The 21,969-nt window shown below is 54.4% G+C and overlaps 1 protein-coding gene across 4 annotated transcripts in view; it reads left to right on the forward strand.

Moving 5' to 3' along the window:
- Positions 1 to 21,969, forward strand: part of DNM2 (dynamin 2) — an 89,229-nt gene that overhangs the window by 25,408 nt on the left and 41,852 nt on the right. For all 4 annotated transcript variants that reach the window (XM_082837042.1, XM_082837044.1, XM_082837043.1 and 1 more), the window contains exons 2-4: positions 5,051 to 5,124; positions 17,734 to 17,883; positions 19,271 to 19,474. In XM_082837042.1, the coding sequence (XP_082693168.1) occupies positions 5,051 to 5,124; positions 17,734 to 17,883; positions 19,271 to 19,474 (428 nt within the window). The remainder of the gene's footprint in view (positions 1 to 5,050; positions 5,125 to 17,733; positions 17,884 to 19,270; positions 19,475 to 21,969) is intronic.

Here is a 21,969-nt window from a genome sequence, read left to right on the forward strand (position 1 = left end):
TGCAGGAGGGAGGCTTGGAGGCCCAGGTCTCTGTTTTAGGAGGATGACCACATATAGCCTGAGAGGAGGATGGGTCAGAAGCCTGGGACCAGGGGTGGGCCCAATGGCTTAGAGGCCAGAGATGGTGCTTAAATGACCATAGTTAACACTTATTGAGCACTTACTGTGTACCAGGGAGCAGAATAAACCCTAGATCCTGTTCTGGGGAGCTGACATGGGGGTGGTGAGGGGCAGACAAGAAGCAGATAAGTGACATACAAGGGGTTAGTGCTTTGGAGAAAAATGAGGCACGGGAGGAAGATGGGGGGGCGGGTGGAGCAGTGAATGAGGGTGGGAGAAATCTCCCTAGGGAGGTGTCGTTTGAGCCAGAGCTGTGGGGCGCAAGTCATGGGCGGCCTGTTTTGCTACCTAGCTGCCCTCTGAGGTGAGAGGAGTTTCCCCATTACTAACTAGGAAACCCAGATCAGAGAGGCTGGGAAGCTGGCCCAAGGTCACACAGCATGCAGGGCCACCTCGGGGCACAGTGGCCCTTGTAGCAGCTGGGAAGAGAGAGGAGGGGGTGGGCACTTAGAGTCAGAGGGAGGGACTTGGTGACCAGTGGAGTGTGGGTGGGGTCAGGGAGGAGGAAGCTGATGACTGAGGCTTGAAAGTCGCCTCCTGATAAGTGGACAGTCAGTGTTGCGGGCAGAGCTGCTTGGGGGAGGCGGTCTCCTTCCACCACCCAGGCCAGGAGGGCCCCAAGAGTGCTCCTGCTGCTGCGTGCCAGGAAACCCTGTGGGTGGGCCTTACGGCCCAGCCGGGCAGGAGCCTCCTTACTGAGCCCCTCCGAGATTTCTGGGGGGCTGCTTTTCAGGGACTGTTGAGGCTGAGGGTGGGTGTTGCAGTCCGGCGGCTTCCGGATACACGTCCCAGCCCAAGTCGCAGCCTTCCCCTGCGAGGGCCCAGAGCTCTCATCACGCTGGCCCTCGTGTTCTTCTGAGGCTCGCATTGTCTGTTGTGTGTGGTGTCACCATCGTGCTCACGGTGCCTGGGCCTCCTGGACATACCCCGAGCAGTCACAGGACAGCACGTGTCAACACCAGTGGCGGAAAGCCTGGTCCTTGCCGGGGAGATGCCTGTAGCTTCCATGGCAGACATGCAGGCCCAGAGGCCGGGGGCCTTGGTGGTCAGAAGCTCAGACCCCATGGGTTTCAGTCTACACTCCTGCCACCCCTGGTTGCCAAGTGACCGTGGGCAGTTGCCCAACCTCTGGGCCTAGTGACCTCCGTAAAATGGAGCTCACAGACCACCTTGTTGGATCTTGTCATGGTTAAATGAACCCATTTAGTGGCATGGAAAGTTCTCAGCTTTTTGCCTGGCATACAGTGAGCTCTCGACAACTGTTAGCTACTCTTAAAAAAAATTATTTTTGGAGTCAGTAATCCATGTGGATGATGCAGAATTCAGAGATGTTCCAAAACAGTGCAGTGCCTCTCCCCCCACCCTAACCCCCTGCAACAGGCCCCAGCCACCCTGGGCTCTGTTTTGAGGCTTTTTATTTACTTACAAAACACACTGTTCCACACGTTTTGTTTTCCTCACTTAATACACCCAGAAGGAAATTCCATGTCAGGAGATAAAAAGCTCTTTTTTGTTGTTGTTTTTGGGGGTGTGTGTGTGTGTACATGTGTGTGTGGCTGCACAGTGACACGAATGGGCCATAATATAATTAGTCTCCCCCATGGGCTTTAAAGTTCTTTACATCTGAGCTATTACTGGGAAACTAGTAAGATTATAATGTTTTTTTTTTTTTTTTGCGGTACGCAGGCGTCTCACTGTTGTGGCCTCTCCCATTGCGGAGCACAGGCTCCGGACACGCAGGCTCAGCGGCCATGGCTCACGGGCCCAGCCGCTCTGCGGCATGTGGGATTTTCCCGGACCAGGGCACGAACCCACGTCCCCTGCATCGGCAGGCGGACTCTCAACCACTGCGCCACCAGGGAAGCCCAGATTATAATGTTTCTGTGGGCAAATTTTAATGGAGTGCTTGCTTTCTCTGTGCTTTGTATCTGAAGTCTTCACGAGTGCGTGTTCCTGGGCCTCCTTGTGCTTGTGAGCTTGAGATTGAACTTAGATATGGTAAATTGTCCTAATCTTACGTGTACACCTTCATTTTAAAAATAAATGCATGCACTGGTCAGATCAAGATAGAGGGCGTTGTCATCACCCCACAAAGTCCCCTCCTGCCCCGTCTAGTCAGTTCCCCCAGAGGGGACCAACTGCTCTGATTTCTATCAGCAGAAACTAGTTTTGCCTGTTCAGGGTTAGGTCTGCCCTGTGACTCAGCAAGAGAAACAAGGGCATATGTCAACAAAAGGCATGGATGAGAATGTTCATAGCAGCTTTATTTGTAATGGCCCCGAGCTGGAAAGACAACCCCTCGCTCCCCACCAAAAGCCGCATCAGCTTGCGAGCAGATGAACAGACTGTGGACCATCCACGCAGTGGCTCACGGATCAGCTAGGAAAAGGAACCGGCCCTGATCACACACGACAGCGTGGAGGAGCCGCATGGGCGGGACATTGGGGATTCCATTCACATGCTGCTCCTGTCTTGTTTGGTCACTGACCAAAGCCCTCTTACCCCCATGATGTGTCTTCTTTGTCCCCACCCACACCGTCTCATGTGGTTCCTGTCAGGAGGTTGGCACTGGTGTCCCCAGCACCTCCAAGGTGCTCAGTACGTGTGAGTGATACTTGAGTGAACAAGCTTGTGACCTTGGCCAGGTCACAAATCCTTGCTGCTCCTCAGTCTCCTCACCTGCCAAATGGGAGAATGGGAGTCACGCTCAGGGCTTCACGCAGGTGTGAAGTACTCCGAGCAGGGCAGGGTTCTTTGTCATCCTCAGGAATGTGGCTCCATGGGGAGCATCTGAGGCGTGTGGAGGGTTGACCATGCCTGCTGCCAGGGGCTGTGGGCTTTATCCCCCCTGGGGCTTATGTGTGCCCTTGGGGCGTTCTTCCCTCTGTGTGCAGTTGCCTACTGCCTGCCTCTTGGCTCCCACCCTTACCCCTGAAGCTGCCAGAGGGGTCTTTTATTTTATTTATTTTTTATTGTTTTTATTTTTTGGCCGTGCCACGTGGCATGTGGGATCTTAGTTCCCCGACCAGGGATCGAATTCGTGTCCCCTGCATTGGAAGCGCAGAGTCTTAACCACTGGACCACCACCAGGGAAGTCCCCAGAGGGGTCTTTTAAAGCCACATACCTTTAAAAGCACACAGGGTTATGATCTGACTGTCCCTTAACAGTGACAGCAAGTGGCCTTGCTCTAAGAATGACGACCAGCCTTCCTTCTCCCCGTGACCTCCAGCACCACCGTCACCCCACCCCTCTCTGGGCCCGTTCACTTGTCCACTCCAGCGCCCCACTCTGCTGCTCACAGCGGCACCCCCATAGGACCTCCAGAGCCGATCTGCCCCTGGGATGTCCCTCATCTCACAGGCCGACCTGCTGCGTGGTCACTGCCGTGTCCCTGTGCCCAGCCAGAGGAGGCGCTGCATAAGCGTGGTGGGACCGCCCACAGGCCGATGGGGCGCGACCCTCATAGTGCTTGGCGTGCGGTGAGGGCGCGCCTCCTCCCTCATTCCGCCCACTGGGCTAACAGGTTCCCAGGGGTTCCGACACCCAGCCCATGCTGAGAACCAGCAACCTCCCCTGGGGCTCTCTCTGGTGTTCCCGATACAGGTAGGGTGCCCCTGAGACACTGGTTGTCACAGTTCTGGGGAGTGGGGTGGCACCAAGGATGCTTGCCTGTATGAAACACACCTGCCCAGTGTTCTGCACAAATTTCAGATAATCTGAATGTTTATCTGGGTGCAAAACTTGTTTAAAATTCCCTGAGCCCAGAACCTTGCTCCATTTCACATGGAACAACAAAGAATCCTTTGCCTGGCTTTGGTGATCTCTGAAAATGTTGCTTCTTTTGTGCCTGCCTGGACCCCTGCTCTTTTGCTTTCCTTTTTTTTTTTGGCCGCGCCCATGCGGCTTGTGGGATCTTAGTTCCCCCACCAGGGATCTAACCTGGGCCTTCAGCAGTGAAAACGCGGACTCCTAACCACTGGACTGCCAGGGAATTCCCTTGCTTTCCTTTCTTAATGGTCCAGGGTGGCTCCCGGCTTTCCCACTTTGCATGAATCCAGGTGTATTAGTGTAAGTCAGTGCAGGTAGTGCCTGTGTATTTCCATAGTGAAATACATAGCATATATATATATTTTTATTAAACAGATTTATTGAGGGCTCATTTACATGCTAGGAAATTCACCCATTTCAAATGCAGTGATTTTTAGTAAATGTATAGTAAGTATTAGTAAACAGCACTGCAGTCCAGCTTTAGGACATTTCCATCACTCCAGAAAGCTTCTCTGCTCTCAGTTTCCCACCCCTGGGGCAACCACTGATCCACTCCACGCCTCTATCGATTTGTCCTTTTGGGACATGAAACACATCGTGTTTTGTCATTAAATATTTTCCTTTTATTTTAGTCTTTATATCATATGTATGGCATTATATTACTTTTAAAAATGTAGGTGGGAAATGTACTGATCTGGGGACTTCCCCGGGCAGTCCAGTGGTTAAGACTCCGCACTTGCACCGCAGGGGACATGGGTTCAATCCCTGGTCAGGGAACTAAGATCCTGCATGCCACACGGTGTGGCAAAAAAAAAAAAAAAAAAGAAGAAGAAGAAGAAATGTACTGATCTCTTTTGGGTCTGGGGGTTCAAATATTTGGCAGGGAAAGGGCTCTTTGGGCATGCTGGGTCTGGAGCATAGCCAGCTGGAGGGAAATGGTTCCGTTTGTCGCTAACCTCCAATCCAGCCCCTCCCCAATTCCTCTGTGGCCTCGAGACCCTCCAAGGCCAGAGCGTTCCCGGGTACCCTGCTGGGGTTGGTGTCTTTGCTGAGATCACCCAGATTGCAAGAGGGGATTGCTCCACTCCATGTGGCCACACTTCCTGCCCCCCCTGCAAGCTGGCCTCGTGAGTAATTTCTGACCCTTTCCCCCTCCCACAGGGACTTCCTTCCCCGAGGTTCAGGAATCGTCACTCGGCGGCCTCTCATCCTGCAGCTCATCTTCTCAAAAACAGGTACGATGGGGTGGCTTGTAGCCCAAACAGGAAGCGAACGTGGATGCGGTGCCCAGCGGGAGCCAGGGGCCTTCTGATGAGTCTCGGGTCCTAGGCTGCCATTTGGGTTTGAATTCACTTTTTCCTTGTATGCAGGGAAGTTGAAGCACAGTTCATTGAGCACCTCCACCCGCCCCCAGCATCCTCAGCTGTGACCAGGCCATCAGGTGCCATATTTCTGGCTCTGTCGTACATGACACGTTTTTGCTGAACACTTTCAGAATCAATAGCAGACACTGTGACACGTCAACCCGAAATGCTTCAGTGCATCTCCCTTTGCAATAAGGACACTCTCTTACACTCACAGAACCACACCCAAGAAAAGTCATCATTTCTGCCTGTTATCTTACACCCAGTCCATACTCATGTTGCCAATTGTCCCCCAGATATCTTCCCTGGCTGGTTCTACAGCTGCTCTGATCAGTCCCACACTACCCTTCATTGTCGTGTCTCCTCTTTTCATTAGAGCAGCATCCCCACCGTTTCTTTTTTTTTTTCCCCCACCGTTTCTTTTTAAACTACAACACTGACTTTTGGGAGAGACCCAGCCTGTTGAATATAGAGTGGCCCACATGTAGATTTTTTTCTGTCTTTCCCTCGGCGGCCTCCGTTCTTCCCACACAATTCTGACATAACATGGGCATCTCTCCCAGCTTGAAACCCACTTGGCTTCCTTGTAAAGCATCTCAGGTCAGAGGCTGGAAGGGGAGAGGGGAGCCGTTGGGGGTGGGGCCTCTCTTCTCTCCAGAGCCCTCAGGGGGTCTCCATGCTGCTTCCCCACTGACCTGGAATGTCAGCCATGGTCGGTTCCGCACTCGCTGTGCCAGCGTCACCACAGGCCATGTTAAACACCCCCACTCGGGGAAGGCAGCTGACATATTCCCATTTTACAGATTGGGAAACTGAGGTTTAACCAGGTTACCTGCCTTTCACCTGGGATGAGTACCCAGGTGGGGTCAGACCTCAGACTCCACTCTCAGCTGGTTCTAGTCCCTTCATCTCACCTTCATCCTCCGGGCCTTCACCAAATCCACCTGCAGGAGGGCAGGACACCAGTGAGAGACGGCAGTTGATTGGTCCAGCGCCCGCCACGGGCAAGCCAATAGGCTGCCTCCTCTGGGTTCAGGTGTCCAATCAGCTGTGCCAGGAAGGGCAGCGACAGGGCCGCAGGTTTTCAGATGTCAGCGGGGTCAGAGTCACATAGGGCTTGGCCTATTGGGTTTCTGTTTCACATTCAGTAGGTTGGTGGGGGGTGGAGGGGTGAGAATCTGAATTTTTAATGAGTTCCCAGGTCATGCTGATGCTTTTGGGAAAACTACATTGGGAAAACCTCTGCCCTGGTGGGTGGGGGCTGAGAGCTAATACTGCCCAGGTTCAGATCCTGGCTTTGTAGCTTACTGGCTGTCTGGTCCCTGGGGAGGGACTGCTGCTCACAGCTGTGTTTCCTGTCTGGACAGTGAAGATAATAATAGTACTGCCTTTGTCGGTTGCCATGAAGACCGTATTATTCAGTACACGTACAGCCCGTAGAACAGTAGTGGTACCATCCCATTGGCTGTGGGTCTGTGCTTGCTGCCAGCCTGTTTGGGGACAGCTTGCTGTTTGGGGAACAGGTTGGCTGGCTTCCTGCAACAGAAGGTCCGTGGCATTGTCGTGGCGGGAGGGCTCCCCCATCACCTCCCCAGTGGCTGTCACCCAGCAATAATCCAGTGAGCACTTGCTGCATGCCGCAAGCTAGCGCAGGGCTGGGGCACAGTGGTGAGCAGGACCAGGGGTGCTGCCACCACCTGTCACCTTGCCTCTTGGTACTTCTTTTGGTGCTGAGGGACAGTGTAGGGGGAGACTTGGGTTGAGAGCAGGAGGGAGACACGTAGACATGGCCCTCACCAGATGCGAATATGTGTGGTGGTGGTGGGGTGACGCAGTCCATCAGTTGGGAGCATCACAGGGCTTCTCGGAGGAAGTGATGTTTGAGCCGAGGCTGACAGGTGCTTTGGGGTGTGTTGGGGGAGGGGAAACTCTCCCTCCTAGCAGAGAGTGGTATGCGTGAAGACCGTGAGGCAGCGAGGCCCAGCGTGGCCTGCTGGAGGAACTGAAATTCCTTCTGCTGGGGGAGAGAAGAGAAGCACATGACAAGTGACAGCCCTGTGGGAGCACATCTGCCCAACGCCTGCCCCGATGATGCTGAAATCTCCATTCCTGCCACCCCACTTTACAGAGGAGGGAACTGAAGCTTCCAAGCCCCTTGCCTGAGGGCACATGGGAGGGCCATCTTGAAAGCCAAGGCTTAAACTCATTCTGGGGGAGTGTGGCCTTAGGCCGAGGTGTGGTTTGATCAGATCCTGTGGCCACTGGTGGAGAAGAGACCACAGGGACCAGCTCTGGGGCAGGGGGACCCAGAAAGTAGGGATGGGGTGGCATCCGTGGAGATGGAGACATATAGTTGGATCCTGTTGGGCTGGGCCTGGGGGTGTGGGGTGGGGGAGAGGGGTCCAGGGTGTCCCACGTGGGAGTGCTTCTTGCTGTGTCCCAGCTTGCACAGTCTCCCGCCACCGACCATGGCATTCCCAGTCTCTTTTTTTTTTGGCTGCGTTGGGTCTTCGATGCTGCGTGTGGGCTTTTCCTAGTTGCGGCGAGCGGGCGCTACTTTCTTGTGGTGCGCGGGCTTCTCATTGCGGTGGCTTCTCTTGTGGAGCACAGGCTCTAGGTGCGTGGGCTTCAGTAGTTGTGGCATGCGGGCTCAGTAGTTGCGGCACACAGACTCTAGAGCGCAGGCTCAGTAGCTGTGGCGCACGGGCTTAGTTGCTCCGCAGCATGTGGGATCTTCCCGGACCAGGGATCAAACCCGTGTCCCCTGCATCGGCAGATGGATTTTTAACCACTGCGCTCCAGGGAAGTCCCTTCCTAGTCTCTTGATGTCCCAAGCAGATGTGAGCTGGGCCTTGGCCAGATGCCAGGGAGGCAGCGTGAGCACTCCGAGGGTCCTGGCCCTTCCTAAGCTCAGCCTGTTGGGTGCGGCACACGCGGGGTTGCTGTGGTCCAGCTGAGAGGGGAAAGCACAGGGGATTGTGGGAGAGTATACCAGACACTGGATCTACTTTGGGCCAGGGGCCCGGGGAGAATATTCTAGGCAGGGCAACAGCTGTGTTGTGAAGCTGTGAGGTGAGGCTGGGGAGGGCCTGGGAGGCAGGTGGCACATCCTGGCAGGTGTGATAAGGGGTTCAGGCGTTGGGAACCCGAGTGGCATTCAGGGTTTGTAGAGACCGGCTTAGCCCATTGGCTGCCTTGTGGAGGAGGGATGGACAGGCGCAGGAGTGCGGGTGGGGAGGCCAGGGAGAGGTTGGCCTGGAGCCAGGTGAGAGGTGTTGGGGCCTGGCCCAGGGCCGTGCTGTGCTGGCAAGGGCAGAGTCTACAGTGATCTCGAGGTGGGGAGCCCAGGTGACAGGCACCAAGGCACCAGGGCTGAGGGTGACACTGATAAGAGGGAGGAAGCTGAGCGCAGTGTGGGACTTGGTGATGGCTGGGGCTTTAGAGCTTTCTAGGGGCTACACGGGGCTGCATTGCTCCTAGAGATTAAAGTTTTGTTCAGGTGGTTCTCAGGGACAGGACTCCAGAGCCAGGCTGCCACTCCTTCCTATCCGCGACCTCGGGCAAGTAACTTCCCTCTCTGTGCCTCGGCCTCCTCGTCTGTGGAATGGGGTGGTAGTGGTGACTCCCTCGTGGCCCTGGCACCCCATGAGTCTGTGGTGTGGCTGTCGCCTCCTGTAGGGTCTGGAGTCCCTGGTACCATAAGTTCCTAATTCTCTGACTTCGGCAGCGCCCAGTGGCGCCCTGCTTCTCCTCGTCCAGGTTGGTCTCAGTGAGCCATTACTTTTAATTGGCTTAGTTTAAAAATTACGTTAGACCGCAGCCACCAGGAAGTTTGGTGGCTCACGGGGGAACCCTGCTCCTCCTTGGGAACCACCCCTGGACCTCGTAAACCCTGGGTGCTGGGGACTGTTCTTGTGTGGAATGTGCACGAGCCTCCCCTCCCAGCCTTGACCTTGGCCGGTGCTCACAGGAGCCAGAGAGGGGATGTCAGGGCTTGGCTCTCAGCCTCCTTGAGGCTTCGTGGCTCCCACGGGGCCTTGCTGGCCTCTGGGACCTCACCTCCTCCTGGTGCCACACTCTTCCTCTTCATCCTCAGGACCAGCTCGATTGTTCCCACCTCTGGACCTTCACCCTCACTGTGCGTCCCGCCTGGACCGCCCTGCCCCATCCTCCTCCTCCCCTGGGTGAGCCCCACCCCAGTCACTGCTGCCTTAGTTCTTCTACAGCGTGCGTTATGAGGCACCATCCTGTTCTCGTATTTCCTTTTTTTATTCCCTTAATACATATTTATTTATTTGTGCCGGGTCTTCGTTGTGGCACGCGGGATCTTCGTTGCCTCATGCAGGATCTTTGTTGACACATGCGGGTTCCTTTAGTTGCAGCATGCGGGATCTTTACTTGCAGCATGCAGGATCTAGTTCCCTGACCAGGGATTGAACCCGGGCCCCTTGCATTGGGAGTGCGGAGACTTAACCACTGGACCACCAGGGGAGTCCCTTGTATTTTCTTTCTTTCTTTCTTTTTTAAATTAATTAATTCATTAATTATCTATCTATCTATTTATTTATTTATTCTTGGCTGCGTTGGGTCCTTGTTGGTGCGCGTGGGCTTTCTCTACTTGCGATGAGCGGGGGCTACTCTTTATTGCGGTGCGCGGGCTTCTCATTGCGGTGACTTCTCTTGCTGCTGAGCACAGGCTCTAGGCACGCGGGCTCAGTAGTTTGCGGCACGTGGGCTCTAGGGCACGCAGGCTTCAGTAGTTGTGCCACACGGGCTTAGTTGCTCCGCAGCATGTGGGATCTTCCCGGACCAGGGCTTTAAGCTGTGTCCCGTGCATTGGCAGGCAGACTCTTACCACTGCGCCACCAGGGAAGCCCCCCTCGTATTTTCTTGATGGTCTTTCTCTCTCTCCCCGTGCCTCAACATCAGTGCCACCAGAGCAGGGCCGCTGACCTGCTTTGTCCGTCGCTCTCCCCTGTGCCCAGCATGGGGCCTGGCACCCAGTAGGTGCTCCGTCATCATGGGACAGGTGGCTAGCCATGCTCTTAAGGGCTGCTGCTGGGCTCCTTCTCTCCCGTGGGAGAGTATCCGCGACTGTGTGTGCAGCACCTTTCCCTGGCCAGCCTGGCCCTGGCAGGGCCCTTTCTATAAAGCCTATAGACCCTGCCATGGTCGGGGTGTGGCCTTGTGTCTACATAAGGAAACCAAGCTGGGAGCTGGTGAGGGTCAGGTGGGAGCTGGTCAGGATGGCAGCCTGGCACTGTCACCTTCTCCAGTGTGTGTTTTTTCCCACACCAACAGCCAGTTGTCAGTGGACACTGGTCCGGTGTGCTCCAGTTTAACTCAGTTCTGACACTCCCTACCTGGAGGCAGCATCACATCCCACAGGTCAAGGGGTCAGTCTCACCAGACTGTACCCCCGCACCTGCTTCAGATGCCGATCCCAGGTCCAAGCTGTCACCTGTGCTTCTGACCGCCCGACTCTAGATCAGAGGTTCCTGTGAGCCCCTCCTTGGGTTCAATCGATTTTCCAGAGTGGTCCACAGAACTCAGAGAAACATTTTACTCCCCAGATTCCCGGTTTATTATAAAAAGATATGTATAACTCAGGAAGAGCCAGATGGAAGAGATGCATGAGGCAAGGTATGCGGAAGGGACAAGGAGCTTCTGCGCCCTGTCCGAGCTTGCCGCTCCCTCGGTCCCTGCACCTGCTCACCAACCTGGAAGCTCTCTGAACGCCATCCTTTTGGGGCTTTCTGGAGGATGTAGGGAATGGTTGATTAAATCATTCCCATTAGTGCTTGATTCAACCTTCAGCCTCTGTTTCCTCCCCGGAGGTCAAGGGGTGGGACTGAAGTTTCCAACCTTCTAATCACAGCTGGCTGGTTTCCCTGATAACCAGCCCCCATCCTTAGGTGCATTCCACGTCACCTCATTAACATAAACTTAGGTATGGCTGAGAGGGGCTTATTATGAATATCACTCTTATCACTGGAACATTCCAAGGATTTTAGAAGCTCTGTGTCAGAAGTGGAGGGAAGACCAAATACATATTTCTTATTATAAATCGTAATGCCATACCTTCCCAGTGGCCAGAACGTGTCCTAGGATGGGAGGTGTTCACGACTTGTCTCAGATCTGGGGGTGGGGGTGGGGGGTTGAGGACCACACAGACTCGGAGATGCCACGGGCTTTGCCCCCTTCCTGCTCAGCTGAAAGCTCTGAAGGGTTCCTCAAGTCTGGATCCCTTCGGTTGTGTGGTGCGCAGGGTCCTCTCTGAGTGCAACTGCAAGTGCAACCCAGGTGTCTCTGAGCCCCAGGTTGTTCCTCCTGGGTTGTGTCGGCCGGACCAGCATGCTTGTTGACAGGTTGAGGAAGGCAGACCCCCATCTCTGCTGCCCGGGGTCGGCCTGGTTGTTCTGCTCTTCGTTGGGTTGAGAATGGAGAAGGGATGGGACGTGCTCCCAAAGGTCAGGACAGAACCGTCACACACCCCCCTGAAGCACCGACACCCCAGGGAGCATCGGAAGTTGCCCTAAGCCCGGCAGCTGAGCTATCTGCATGCTGTCTCTGGGCCTGGCACGGTTTGATTGCTTTATCACATCGCTAACCCTGGGCTCTGTGTTGTCCTGTTTCACTGTGGGGAAACTGAGGCGCTCCCACCTCCCTCTCATCTTCCTGTCACCTCCCCAAGTCGTGCTGTGGTGCCTGACTTGTGTTCTCCAGGCCCGAGGGGCTGTTTTTTTAAAAAATTCGTTTTTTTAATGCTTTATCAAGTTTTAGCGTTCTGTATTCTTTTTTTTCCATATAAATTTATTGATTTTATTTATTTTGGGCTGCATTGGGTCTTCGTTGCTGCACGCGGGCTTTCTCTAGTTGCGGCAAGCGGGGGCTCCTCTTCATTGTGGGCACATGCTTCTCGTTGCAGTGGCTTCTTTTGTTTTGGAGCACGGGCTCTAGGCGTGTGGGCTTCAGTAGTTGTGGCACACGGGCTCAGTAGTTGTGGCTTGTGGTCTCTAGAGCGCAGGCTCAGTAGTTGTGGCGCACGGGCTTAGTTGCTCTGCGGCACGTGGGATCTTCCCGGACCAGGGCTCAAACTCGTGTCCCCTGCATTGGCAGGTGGATTCTTAACCACTGCGCCACCAGGGAAGCCCCTGTATTCTAAAGATATCCAGTAAATGTTTTCTTCTTAATACACATCTCTCCTATCTTTTTCTTCTTTCTATATCCTAGATCCTTTTTCTTTTTTCTTTTTTTTTTTTGGGCCGCGCCACTCGGCTTATGGGATCTTAGTTCCCCAACCAGGGCTTGAACCCGGGCCCCCTGCAGTGGAAGCGCAGAGTCCTAACCACTGGACCACCAGGGAAGTCCTGAGGGCACCTTCTTGAAGGGCATGCCTGGGAGATGCCCGAGGTGGGGTGTTGGCTACTGAACACAATGGGGACCCACATGGGAGTCATGGGGTGGGGGAAGTCCTCCTACGCTTCGGCACCTAATGCTTTGTAACAGGCCACCTAGTAATTAAGTTTTATTAAGCAGTTACTATGCATCAGGCACCGTGGAGTACAAAGACCAAAACCAAGTCCCTCGCAGTCCCTTCTTGCAGCTCTGATTTTAGCAGGGGACACACAAGCACATGGTGAGTCAGTGTGAGGAGTGCCGCGAAGGGCCGGCTGGTCTGGGTGGGCCTCCCCAAGCAGCGTTGTTTAGAGCCAAGACCTGAAGGAGGCAGGGAACAAGTCCTGGGCGGAGGGCAGAACCTCCTTTTAGAAAAAAACTGCAAGTGCGTTCACTGACCCCATGGGACGCGGGTGGGATGCCCTGCAGTGGCTAAGGGTGGCTGGCTCTTCGGAGTTGGCAGCTCAGCTGCTCGCCAAGGGCCTGCTTTATCCTTGATTCCTGCTGTGCCCTGGGCTGGTCCCGTGGAGCCTCCGGGGACTGATCACACGTGGCTGGCCCTCCTTCCAGGGAAGCCTGCTGCCGGGCTCCGGTGGGGTGCCTGTGTGGCCATCGAAATGCTGTGGCAGGGCCCAGGGACCTGAGGGACTGGCTTTGTTATCTGAGCACAAGGAAAGGAAGGTTTGAAAACGCTGCAGCTGCTCTGGGGATGGACCGACGCTGCAACGGGGCCCGGGGACCAGGGCAGGCAGAGCTGGTGGTGGCTCGACCTGGGCTGCTGGGGATGAGTTGAGAGGGCGCTCTCCAGGCATTGCAGGCCAGTAGCTCAGCCTCAAGGCCCCTGAATTATTCTTTGAGACAGTACATCGTTAAAAAAAATCACCTCCCCCATCCAAGCACTTACAGGGCTGTGGAAACCCAGGCTAAACACTCCGCCTATTTGTCATTTTTTTTTTTTTTTCTTTTTTTGGCGGTACGCGGGCCTCTCACTGCTGTGGCCTCTCCCACTGCGGAGCACAGGCTCCGGACGTGCAGGCTCAGCGGCCATGGCTCACGGGCCCAGCTGCTCCGCGGCATGCGGGATCTTCCCAGACCGGGGCACGAACCCGTGTCCCCTGCATCAGCAGGCAGACTCTCAACCACTGCGCCACCAGGGAAGCCCATGTCATATTTTAATTTTCCTCACGGGGAAACTGAGGCACAGAGGGGGAGCCTGGCCAGTGGGCATCCGCCCCACCTTCTCTCCATCTCCTGTAGACTCCCCTGTGTCCAGAGCATCCTCAGGGCATGGGGAAAGGTGTCCACTTCAGAAAGATCACGCGGCCGTGAGGTAGGCCGGGGCTGAGTCGGGCAGGCCGCCCCTCCAGGAGATGCCTCCTAGTTCCTGGTACGTTGAGTCTCTCTTCTGAGCGCCTCTGGCATCTGCTGTGACATGCTTGTGCCGAGTCCATCTTCCTCGTCAGACCAGGACCCTGGCTCTGGGCTGGACCTGTGCCGTCAAGAAGTGCATTGGGAAGGAGGGAGGGAGGGGGAGATAGCAGGTGGTCCCATCAGACCCTGTTCCTGTCTAGTCTCCCGTATATCCAGCTTGGTGGCCGTGGTGGTGCTGGGCCACCTCACGGAAGCTGGAGCAGGGACCATACTACCTTTCCAGCAGTCATTTTAGTTGTAAACGTAATTACAGCGCACCTACTGTGTGCTCAGAGTACTGTGCCCCGGGGACACAGAACAACACAGATTCAGATCCCTGCCCCGTGGGGTGGACCTTCTCCTGGGGATCAGAGAAAATACATAGGCTGACCAGGTAAACCATATTAGAAGGTGGCAGGTACTTGGACGGTCCTAAGGAAGGGAAGGGGGAAAGAGACTGAGGAGGTTTGTCATCTCACTTTGGGGTCAGAGCAGGCCTCATGGAGGAGAGGTGACATTCAAGCAGAAACCTAGAGGGGGAGAGGGAGGGACCCGTAAGGGTATCTGTAGGTAGAGGGAAGAGTCAGTGCAAAGGCCCTGAGGCAGGAGTGGAGGGCTTGGGAGTGTGAGAAACCAGGCAAGCCAGTGTAGCTGGAGGGGAGGGAGTTGGGGTCAGAAGCTGGGGGGAAGGAAATTTTGTAGCGCCCTGCGACATGTGGTGAAGACTTCAGCTCTTTTTTTGGGGCGGGGGGCCGCACCGTGTGACTTGTGGGATCTTAGTTCCCAGACCGGGGATCGAACCTTCATCCCTTGCATTGGAAGCACAGAATCTTCACCCCTGGACCGCCAGGGAAGTCCCAAGACTGGCTTTTATTGGGGTGAGGTGGGAGCTATGGAGGGTTTCAAGGAGCAGAGGCTGAGGTCTGGCTTTAAGAGGGTCAGTGCTTGTGCGCGGAGAGGAAGGAGGGTTGGCAGAACCTTTCTTAGTTGGTATGAGCCTGGAATCTAGCCCATGGTTCCAAAGTGACGAGGAGCCCAGTAAAGAAGGCAGGTTGGGAGGGATGGGCCTGGCGGAATCTTTGACCTTCCTGTTAGGCACAGAGGGTATGGCTTCTGCTGTCCACTGACCCTCTGGGGAAGAAGTAGTGGCTCTCCAGCACCATCTCCTGCACATCTTTCAGTCACACAAAGGCACAAAGGGTCTGGCAGAAGGGAAGGCTGCCACACACACTAGGCTCTGGGAGGCTACAGCTGGCAGGTCCTGGTCCCATAAACACAATCCAGGGTGACCTGGCTCTGCCAGGGGAGGAGGTCCAAGATGCACAGTGGGGTTCCAGGTGGCATGGAGTCAGGGAAGGCTCCCTGGAAGAGGCAACAGGCAGGCCGGCCTGGCGGGGCAGAGTTTTGCAAGGGACAGGGCCTGTGTCCTGGTCCGCAGCCCCTTTCCCATCCTCCATTCCCCTGCACTCTAGGAAGGGGGATGGTACCTTGCAAGTGCTGAGCCCAGGGCCTTGAGCCGGAAGAGAGCTGAGGTTTTCTGTGTGGATTGGAGGACTGTTCCATTTTTGGTGGCTGCTGCAGGAAGAGCAGCGGAGTATTTCCTCTTGTCCCTGTGGAGGGCTGGAGCACGACCGTCCTTGGGAACTGGGTCAGCTGAAGGGGTTGGGGTGGTTGGTCCTGTACCCTCCAGCCAGCGTCTTCATTGCCCTGCTCCCGAGTGGCCAGCGCCCACATTGGGTAAGATCCTCGGTGATCTGAGCGCAGAGTCCCCCTGACCCCCGCAGCAGAGGTTAGAGAGGTGAAGAGCCTGTCTGTGGCCTCACAGAGGCCATGTGACTCGAGAGCCGCCATCTGGAGACAGATTATCTGAACTCCAAATCCCAGCTCCGCCACTGAGCTTGAGCCAGCTTGTGTCACCTCTCTGGCCTCAGTTTCCCTGTCTGTGATATGGGCATTATGGAGGTGCCTACCTGCTAAGGTGCTCACTTGTGAGGAACAAATGGGACCACAGGCAGGGCCTGGCCAGAGCAAGCAAGGCCTGACTGTTGGCCATAGTTTGTTTGGTTATGGTGATGGGATGGCGAACCTCTTTGCATTCATTTCTGGCTGCTGTGTTCCACGTCTGGGTAGAGATTCCTCACCTGCCTGGCCTTTCTCTGTCGCAGGGGTCTTTCTCCATCCTTTCTTCTGCTGCAGCTGATGCTGTGATTTATGTAGCCAGGTCTCCTCCTGGTGGACATTGAGGCAATTTCTAGTCTTTTACTGTGAGAAACAGCGCTACAACGCTGTTTGCAACATCTTTGCATCTCTGCCATGGACCAATTCTTTAGGCTGTTTGCCAGTGAGACTTACTTCCCTCTTTTTAGCATCACTTGCAGGAGCCATGCTCTCTGGGCCTAGAAGGTCCCCCATCCCCAACATATACTGTGAAAATTCAAACACATGGAAAAGTCAGGAATTGTACAGCAAATGCCTGTAGACTCAGAACCTACGTCCTGCGATGAACATTTTTTCTTCCTGCTTTATCCACATTGTGCTTTGGATTTCTCTGCCTTGATGATAGGACCAGCACTGTCGTTAGTCACTTTTATTTCCCTTCATCTCAGTGTCAGTAACGGCTTTCAGACACCCCGGGCTTAGAAGGCCTGAAGAAGCCAGAAAGCTTTTCTCTTGAGGGGTTCACGTCTAGGTTGGGGGGCCCCATGAACAGCCAGGAGGGGAGGAGGGGCAGCGAGATGGGCTTTGGTGAGGCCAGTGGTGCTGCCTGTTCCCCATCCTGTGCGGGTGCCTTGGGGAAGGAGGACAGTGAGTCCCAGGGACACGCACCGGGGATCTCACCTGGCTAGAGGGAGCTGGCGGCTCAGGATCCCACCAGGGCAGTGGCTTGCGGCCCTTTTGACTGAGATTCTGTATCACGACCCAGGACCATCTCATGTAATATAAAACCGAAGCAGAAACTTCGTCAAACGTACATCACTGCACTCTGGGTGATACATGCTTATCCTTCGTATCCTGTTCATCAGAAAAAAAGAATAAGTGCTGGTCACATCCACCTGTTGGTTGTTGTCTTTTGTTTTTTGTGGGTTTTTTTTGTTTTGTTTTGTTTTGTTTTTGCTGTACACGGGCCTCACTGCTGTGGCCTCTGCTGTTGGCCACAGCATGGCCTCACTGCTGTTGTGGAGCACAGGCTCCGGACGCGCAGGCTCAGCGGCCATGGCTCACGGGCCCAGCCACTCCGCGGCATGTGGGATCTTCCCGGACCGGGGCATGAACCCGTGTCCCCTGCATCGGCAGGCGGACTCTTAACCACTGCAGCACCAGGGAAAGCCCTTTGTTTTGGTTTTGATTTTTTTTTTTAATACTCATATGTCATGACGTGTTGTTTTGCAAAATGTTTCATGAAAATGTCCGTTCCACAGAGTCAGAATTTTTGCCAGTTTTGTACCTTGTGGAATCCCTGAGGTCTAGAAGGGGGGCATGGTCTATAGGAGGGCCCCCCTCAAATACTTGTCAAGAGAATTAATCTGTTGCTCCCCAGATTCCTGGAAGGCCTGTAACTGATTCTTCACTTGCTCTGCTTGACAAAGCACCTGTCCCAGAAGGCCCTCTGTTCCCCCGCGCACAGCGAGACCGCTTCTCTTTCTCATTTGAGCATCTTTCTTCCCTCTTCAGAATATGCCGAGTTTTTGCACTGCAAGTCCAAAAAGTTTACAGACTTTGATGAAGTCCGGCAGGAGATTGAAGCCGAGACCGACAGGGTCACGGGGACCAACAAAGGCATCTCCCCAGTGCCCATCAACCTGCGGGTCTACTCACCACACGGTAGGCAACAGGGACCCCTCACATACGGGGGCAGCGGAAGGCTGACTCCGCGGGTCACGGGTCGGGTCGGCCTCACTCTCAAGAATATGGCCCCTCCCATTTCTCTTCACGCACAACACAGCCCTCTGGATCTGTATCTTCCCACGTCTGATCTCAGCTCTAAGAAAAACAGCAGGCCAGGGAGACTGTCAGGAATGGTGGAGTCTGGGGTGAATTGCAGCTCGTATGTTCCTTTTAAAGGGGCAGCCACGGCTCGGCTCCCAGGTGAATGGTGGCCACACAGTGATGCCAGCCCAAGGCAGCCAGGTCTTCTGGTTCTTCAAGAGGAGCCAGAGAGCCAGATTTTTCTGCATAACATCCCGATTTTAAAACTGCATCATTTAAACAAAGCAAGCAGCCTGTAGCCATGTATAACCTCTGACCCAGAGGCATGGATTGCTAACTTAAATGGTATTTGGTGAATATCGCAGCTGACTCCTAACACTTCAGTGTGGGTTCTTCGTGATGCGTTTATTTATTTATTTATTTATTTATTGGCCGTGCCATGTGGCTTGCAGGATATTACTTCCCCAACCAGGGATTGAACCCACGCCCTCGGCAGTGAAAGCGCAGAGTTCTAACCACTGGACCGCCAGGGAATTCCCAGTTTATTTATTTTTGAACAAATGATGCCTGTACATGGCTCATATTCAAGTTATAAAAGGGTATATCCAGCGAAAACCTACCTTGCCCCCCCAGATTACAAATATATTTCATGTTCTCGAAATGATACATAGTGCCTATGTGGGCAGTTATGAACATGTGTGTATATACTGTGTATGTGTGTTTCACAACTTTTACTCAAATCGTAGCATGGTATAAAAGTCGTTGATGCGTCTTTTTTGTATGAGTGCATCTCAAGAGTGTGTTTCTTACCAGAGTATAATCTTTTTGTTTTTAGTAGTTCCTTGGTATTGGCTGAATTGATGGGCTGAAATTTATTCAGCCATTGAGAGTAATTCCAGTCTGCAAATGCAAATGTCCAGATTTAAAACTGTATCGCTGATAATAACTGTAAATGGAGTATAACTTTAAAAAATTGTGAATCACTGTATTATATACCTGTAACTTATATAATATTGTATTTCAACTATGTTTCAGTAAAAAAAAGTAGTCACTTCATTAAAGAAACAAAGCTGTCTCACTGAAATAGAGTACAGGAGGGTGTCTGTAAGATGGGATTCCTAGGAGGGAGTTATCGGGTCAAAAGGTGGGATCCAGTTGGAGCGCAGGAGAAATCCTGAGGCCTGACCCCCAGCACTTGGAGAAGTGGACCAGGTCCCTGCGGGGCTGTGCGTGCCTCCCTTGCCCTGGCTCTGACAGCCTCTCCCTCTGCTTTCCCTCCCAGTGTTGAACCTGACCCTCATCGACCTCCCGGGCATCACCAAGGTGCCTGTGGGGGACCAGCCCCCAGACATTGAGTACCAGATCAAGGACATGATCCTGCAGTTCATCAGCCGGGAGAGCAGCCTCATCCTCGCCGTGACGCCCGCCAACATGGACCTGGCCAACTCGGATGCCCTCAAGCTGGCCAAGGAGGTCGACCCCCAAGGTATCCCCCGAGCCCCACGGCAGCAGCTCCCTCTTCCCGGCGCCTTGGAGCATCACGACCTGCCCCACATCCTCGATTCCATGTCACTGGCATTCTCTTTGGCGCACAGCCTCCCCAGGAAAAGGCCTGGGACACAGAATTTCCCATGAGGGCCAGCAGTTCCGGGGGGCATCCCTTGGGAGGCCAGTGTGTGGCAGTTGGCATTGCTCCTTGGAAGGCTGGTCCCTGCTTCGCCTGTGCAGAAAGCTAGTCCAGGGGGGTGGGAAGAGGGCAGCCCTCCTTGGACACAGATGCGAGTCCAAATCCCACCTCTAGAAGTTCCTCTTCCTCCCCGAGGTTTGGTCCCTCCTGTCGAAATGGCAACAGCGGTCCTAACTTGTAGAGCTGTCAAGAGGACTGGAGGTCTCTCCATCACTGTTCGGGGGGTCTGGCAGGGAAGGTGAAAGGATGACGAGTTAATGAAGCCAGTTGGGGCAGGAGGGAGTGGTGGAGACTGGGGCATCTCTGGCCCAGGGCCTTCGTTCAGTAAATGTCAGTTAAGCCCCGGCTACATGCTGTTTCGACCTTGGGAACCCGGCACGGGACAAAGTTGAGAGGGGCCCCCTGCCACCAGCGAGCTGATATTCCAGTGGGAGCGACAGAATCCCCCACTGGAAATAAGCAAGTGGAATAACTTCCGGTAGGGGTAAGCACTGGATGGAAATAGAACCCACTGAGAGAGGCTGGGGTGGAAGGGGGTGCAGTCACGGGCCTCTGAACATGTGAGGTTCTGGGCAAGATCAGAATGAGAAAAAGAGGCAAAACCCAGGAAAATGGACAGTGGGTGCTAAAGAGCGGGGGTGCCCAGGACACAGCAGGGGGGCCGGTGTGGCCAGAGCAGAGCGAGCTAAAGGGAGGGCGCGGGAACGAGGGCCGAGAGGGGCCAGGGCCAGTCGAGCAGGCCCCGTGGACTGCGGTGGGGAGCTGGCCGTGCTCTGAGAGCGGCAGGGGGTTAGCAGAGTACGACACATACCGAAATACATTCTCCAAATTGTCCGCTGACTGCCTGGGTCCCACAGTGTTTTGGAAGGAGTTGGGGACCAGTGTGGAGTTGGGGGAGACAGGCTCTGTGGCTCACGCTCCCTAGTTTGTAGGCCTGGGGGACCGTCGGCGAAGGGGGCTCCTTTCCCGCCGGGACTGTGAGCTCCTCAAAGCTCAGGGCTCTGGCAGCTCTTCCCCAGGGTCATCCAGGTGTGCTTTCCTGGGAGGGGCCACCCCTGCCCACAGCACCCCGCTCAAGCCTTCCTGTCCCCCTAGTCCAGTCCCAGGAAATAGTGTGTGACCGTGACTGCAGAGGCTAGATCAGGCAGTGAGGATGTGTGGTTGAAAACAGTTAAGTGAACTTGATGCTGGCATTCTTCCAGAAAAAAGTGGCTTTCTAACTTTGAAAGTATTCCTGATAATTATCCCCAAAATGTCACCATTGTAAAATGTAGGACCTAACATGTGACGGCTCCTCTCCCCCTGCAGATACTGGTGGCCACACTTGGCAAATATCCTTTCAGAGTTTGTTCTTCCACGTAAAGTTACATTTTTAGAAATGGGATGGTCTTTCCTTATTTTTCTGTAGTGGTGTGTGTTTGCCTATTACCACAGGGACATAGGTCCATAGCCATCCACCACGCGGCCCACTGCTGTCTTTGTTTTGTTCTTGAACATTTGGGTTGTTTCTGAGCTTTTAGGAACAGTGCTTCAGTGAGATTGGACGTTTCTAATAAAGTAGATGCCCCCAGACCCCCTCCCCAGTCATATCTCTCTACCTTGGGCTGCCTCTACCCTCCCCAAGCTTTGTGGGTGCTTGCACACACACACACACACACACACACACACACACACACACACACACACACACACACACACACACACACACACACACACACACACACACACACACACACACACACACACACACACACACACACACACACACACACACACACACACACCACACACGGCTAGAACAGAGGGGTCCTCAGGCACCAGCACGGGCAGTTGATCGATCTGCAGGGTTCCCTCGATTCTGGGCAACTTGGGACGAAGAGGAATTCCATGGGGTGGTTTCCAGTGTGGAATTTTGGCCATTCAGATGAGAGGTAACCCTAGAAAGAATTGTCACGGGTTAGTGTGTTACGTTGCATGCCACTCAGAGAGCACAGCATGGAGATTCTGACCTGGGGTTCAAGTTCGATGAAGTTGCCCCCTGATGCGGCAGCAAGACACCGTCACTGGTCGTACCAGTGATGACGGTGGCCAGCATTTATTGATTGAACATTGGCCACATGCCAGGTTTATCCTCATGGACGACCCCCTGAGATTGGTGTGTTACTGCCTTCATTTGACGTGAGGGAAACTAGGGTCCAGGCAGGTGATGTTATGGTTTGTCCCAGGTCACATGGCCTGGAAGTGGGGGGATCCAGCTGGGCCCCAGGTGGCCCGGGGTCGCCAGCCCGTGCTCC

The sequence above is a fragment of the Leucopleurus acutus genome, assembly GCF_964270905.1.
Source record: "Leucopleurus acutus genome assembly, chromosome: 3".
Lineage (NCBI taxonomy): Eukaryota > Metazoa > Chordata > Mammalia > Artiodactyla > Delphinidae > Leucopleurus > Leucopleurus acutus.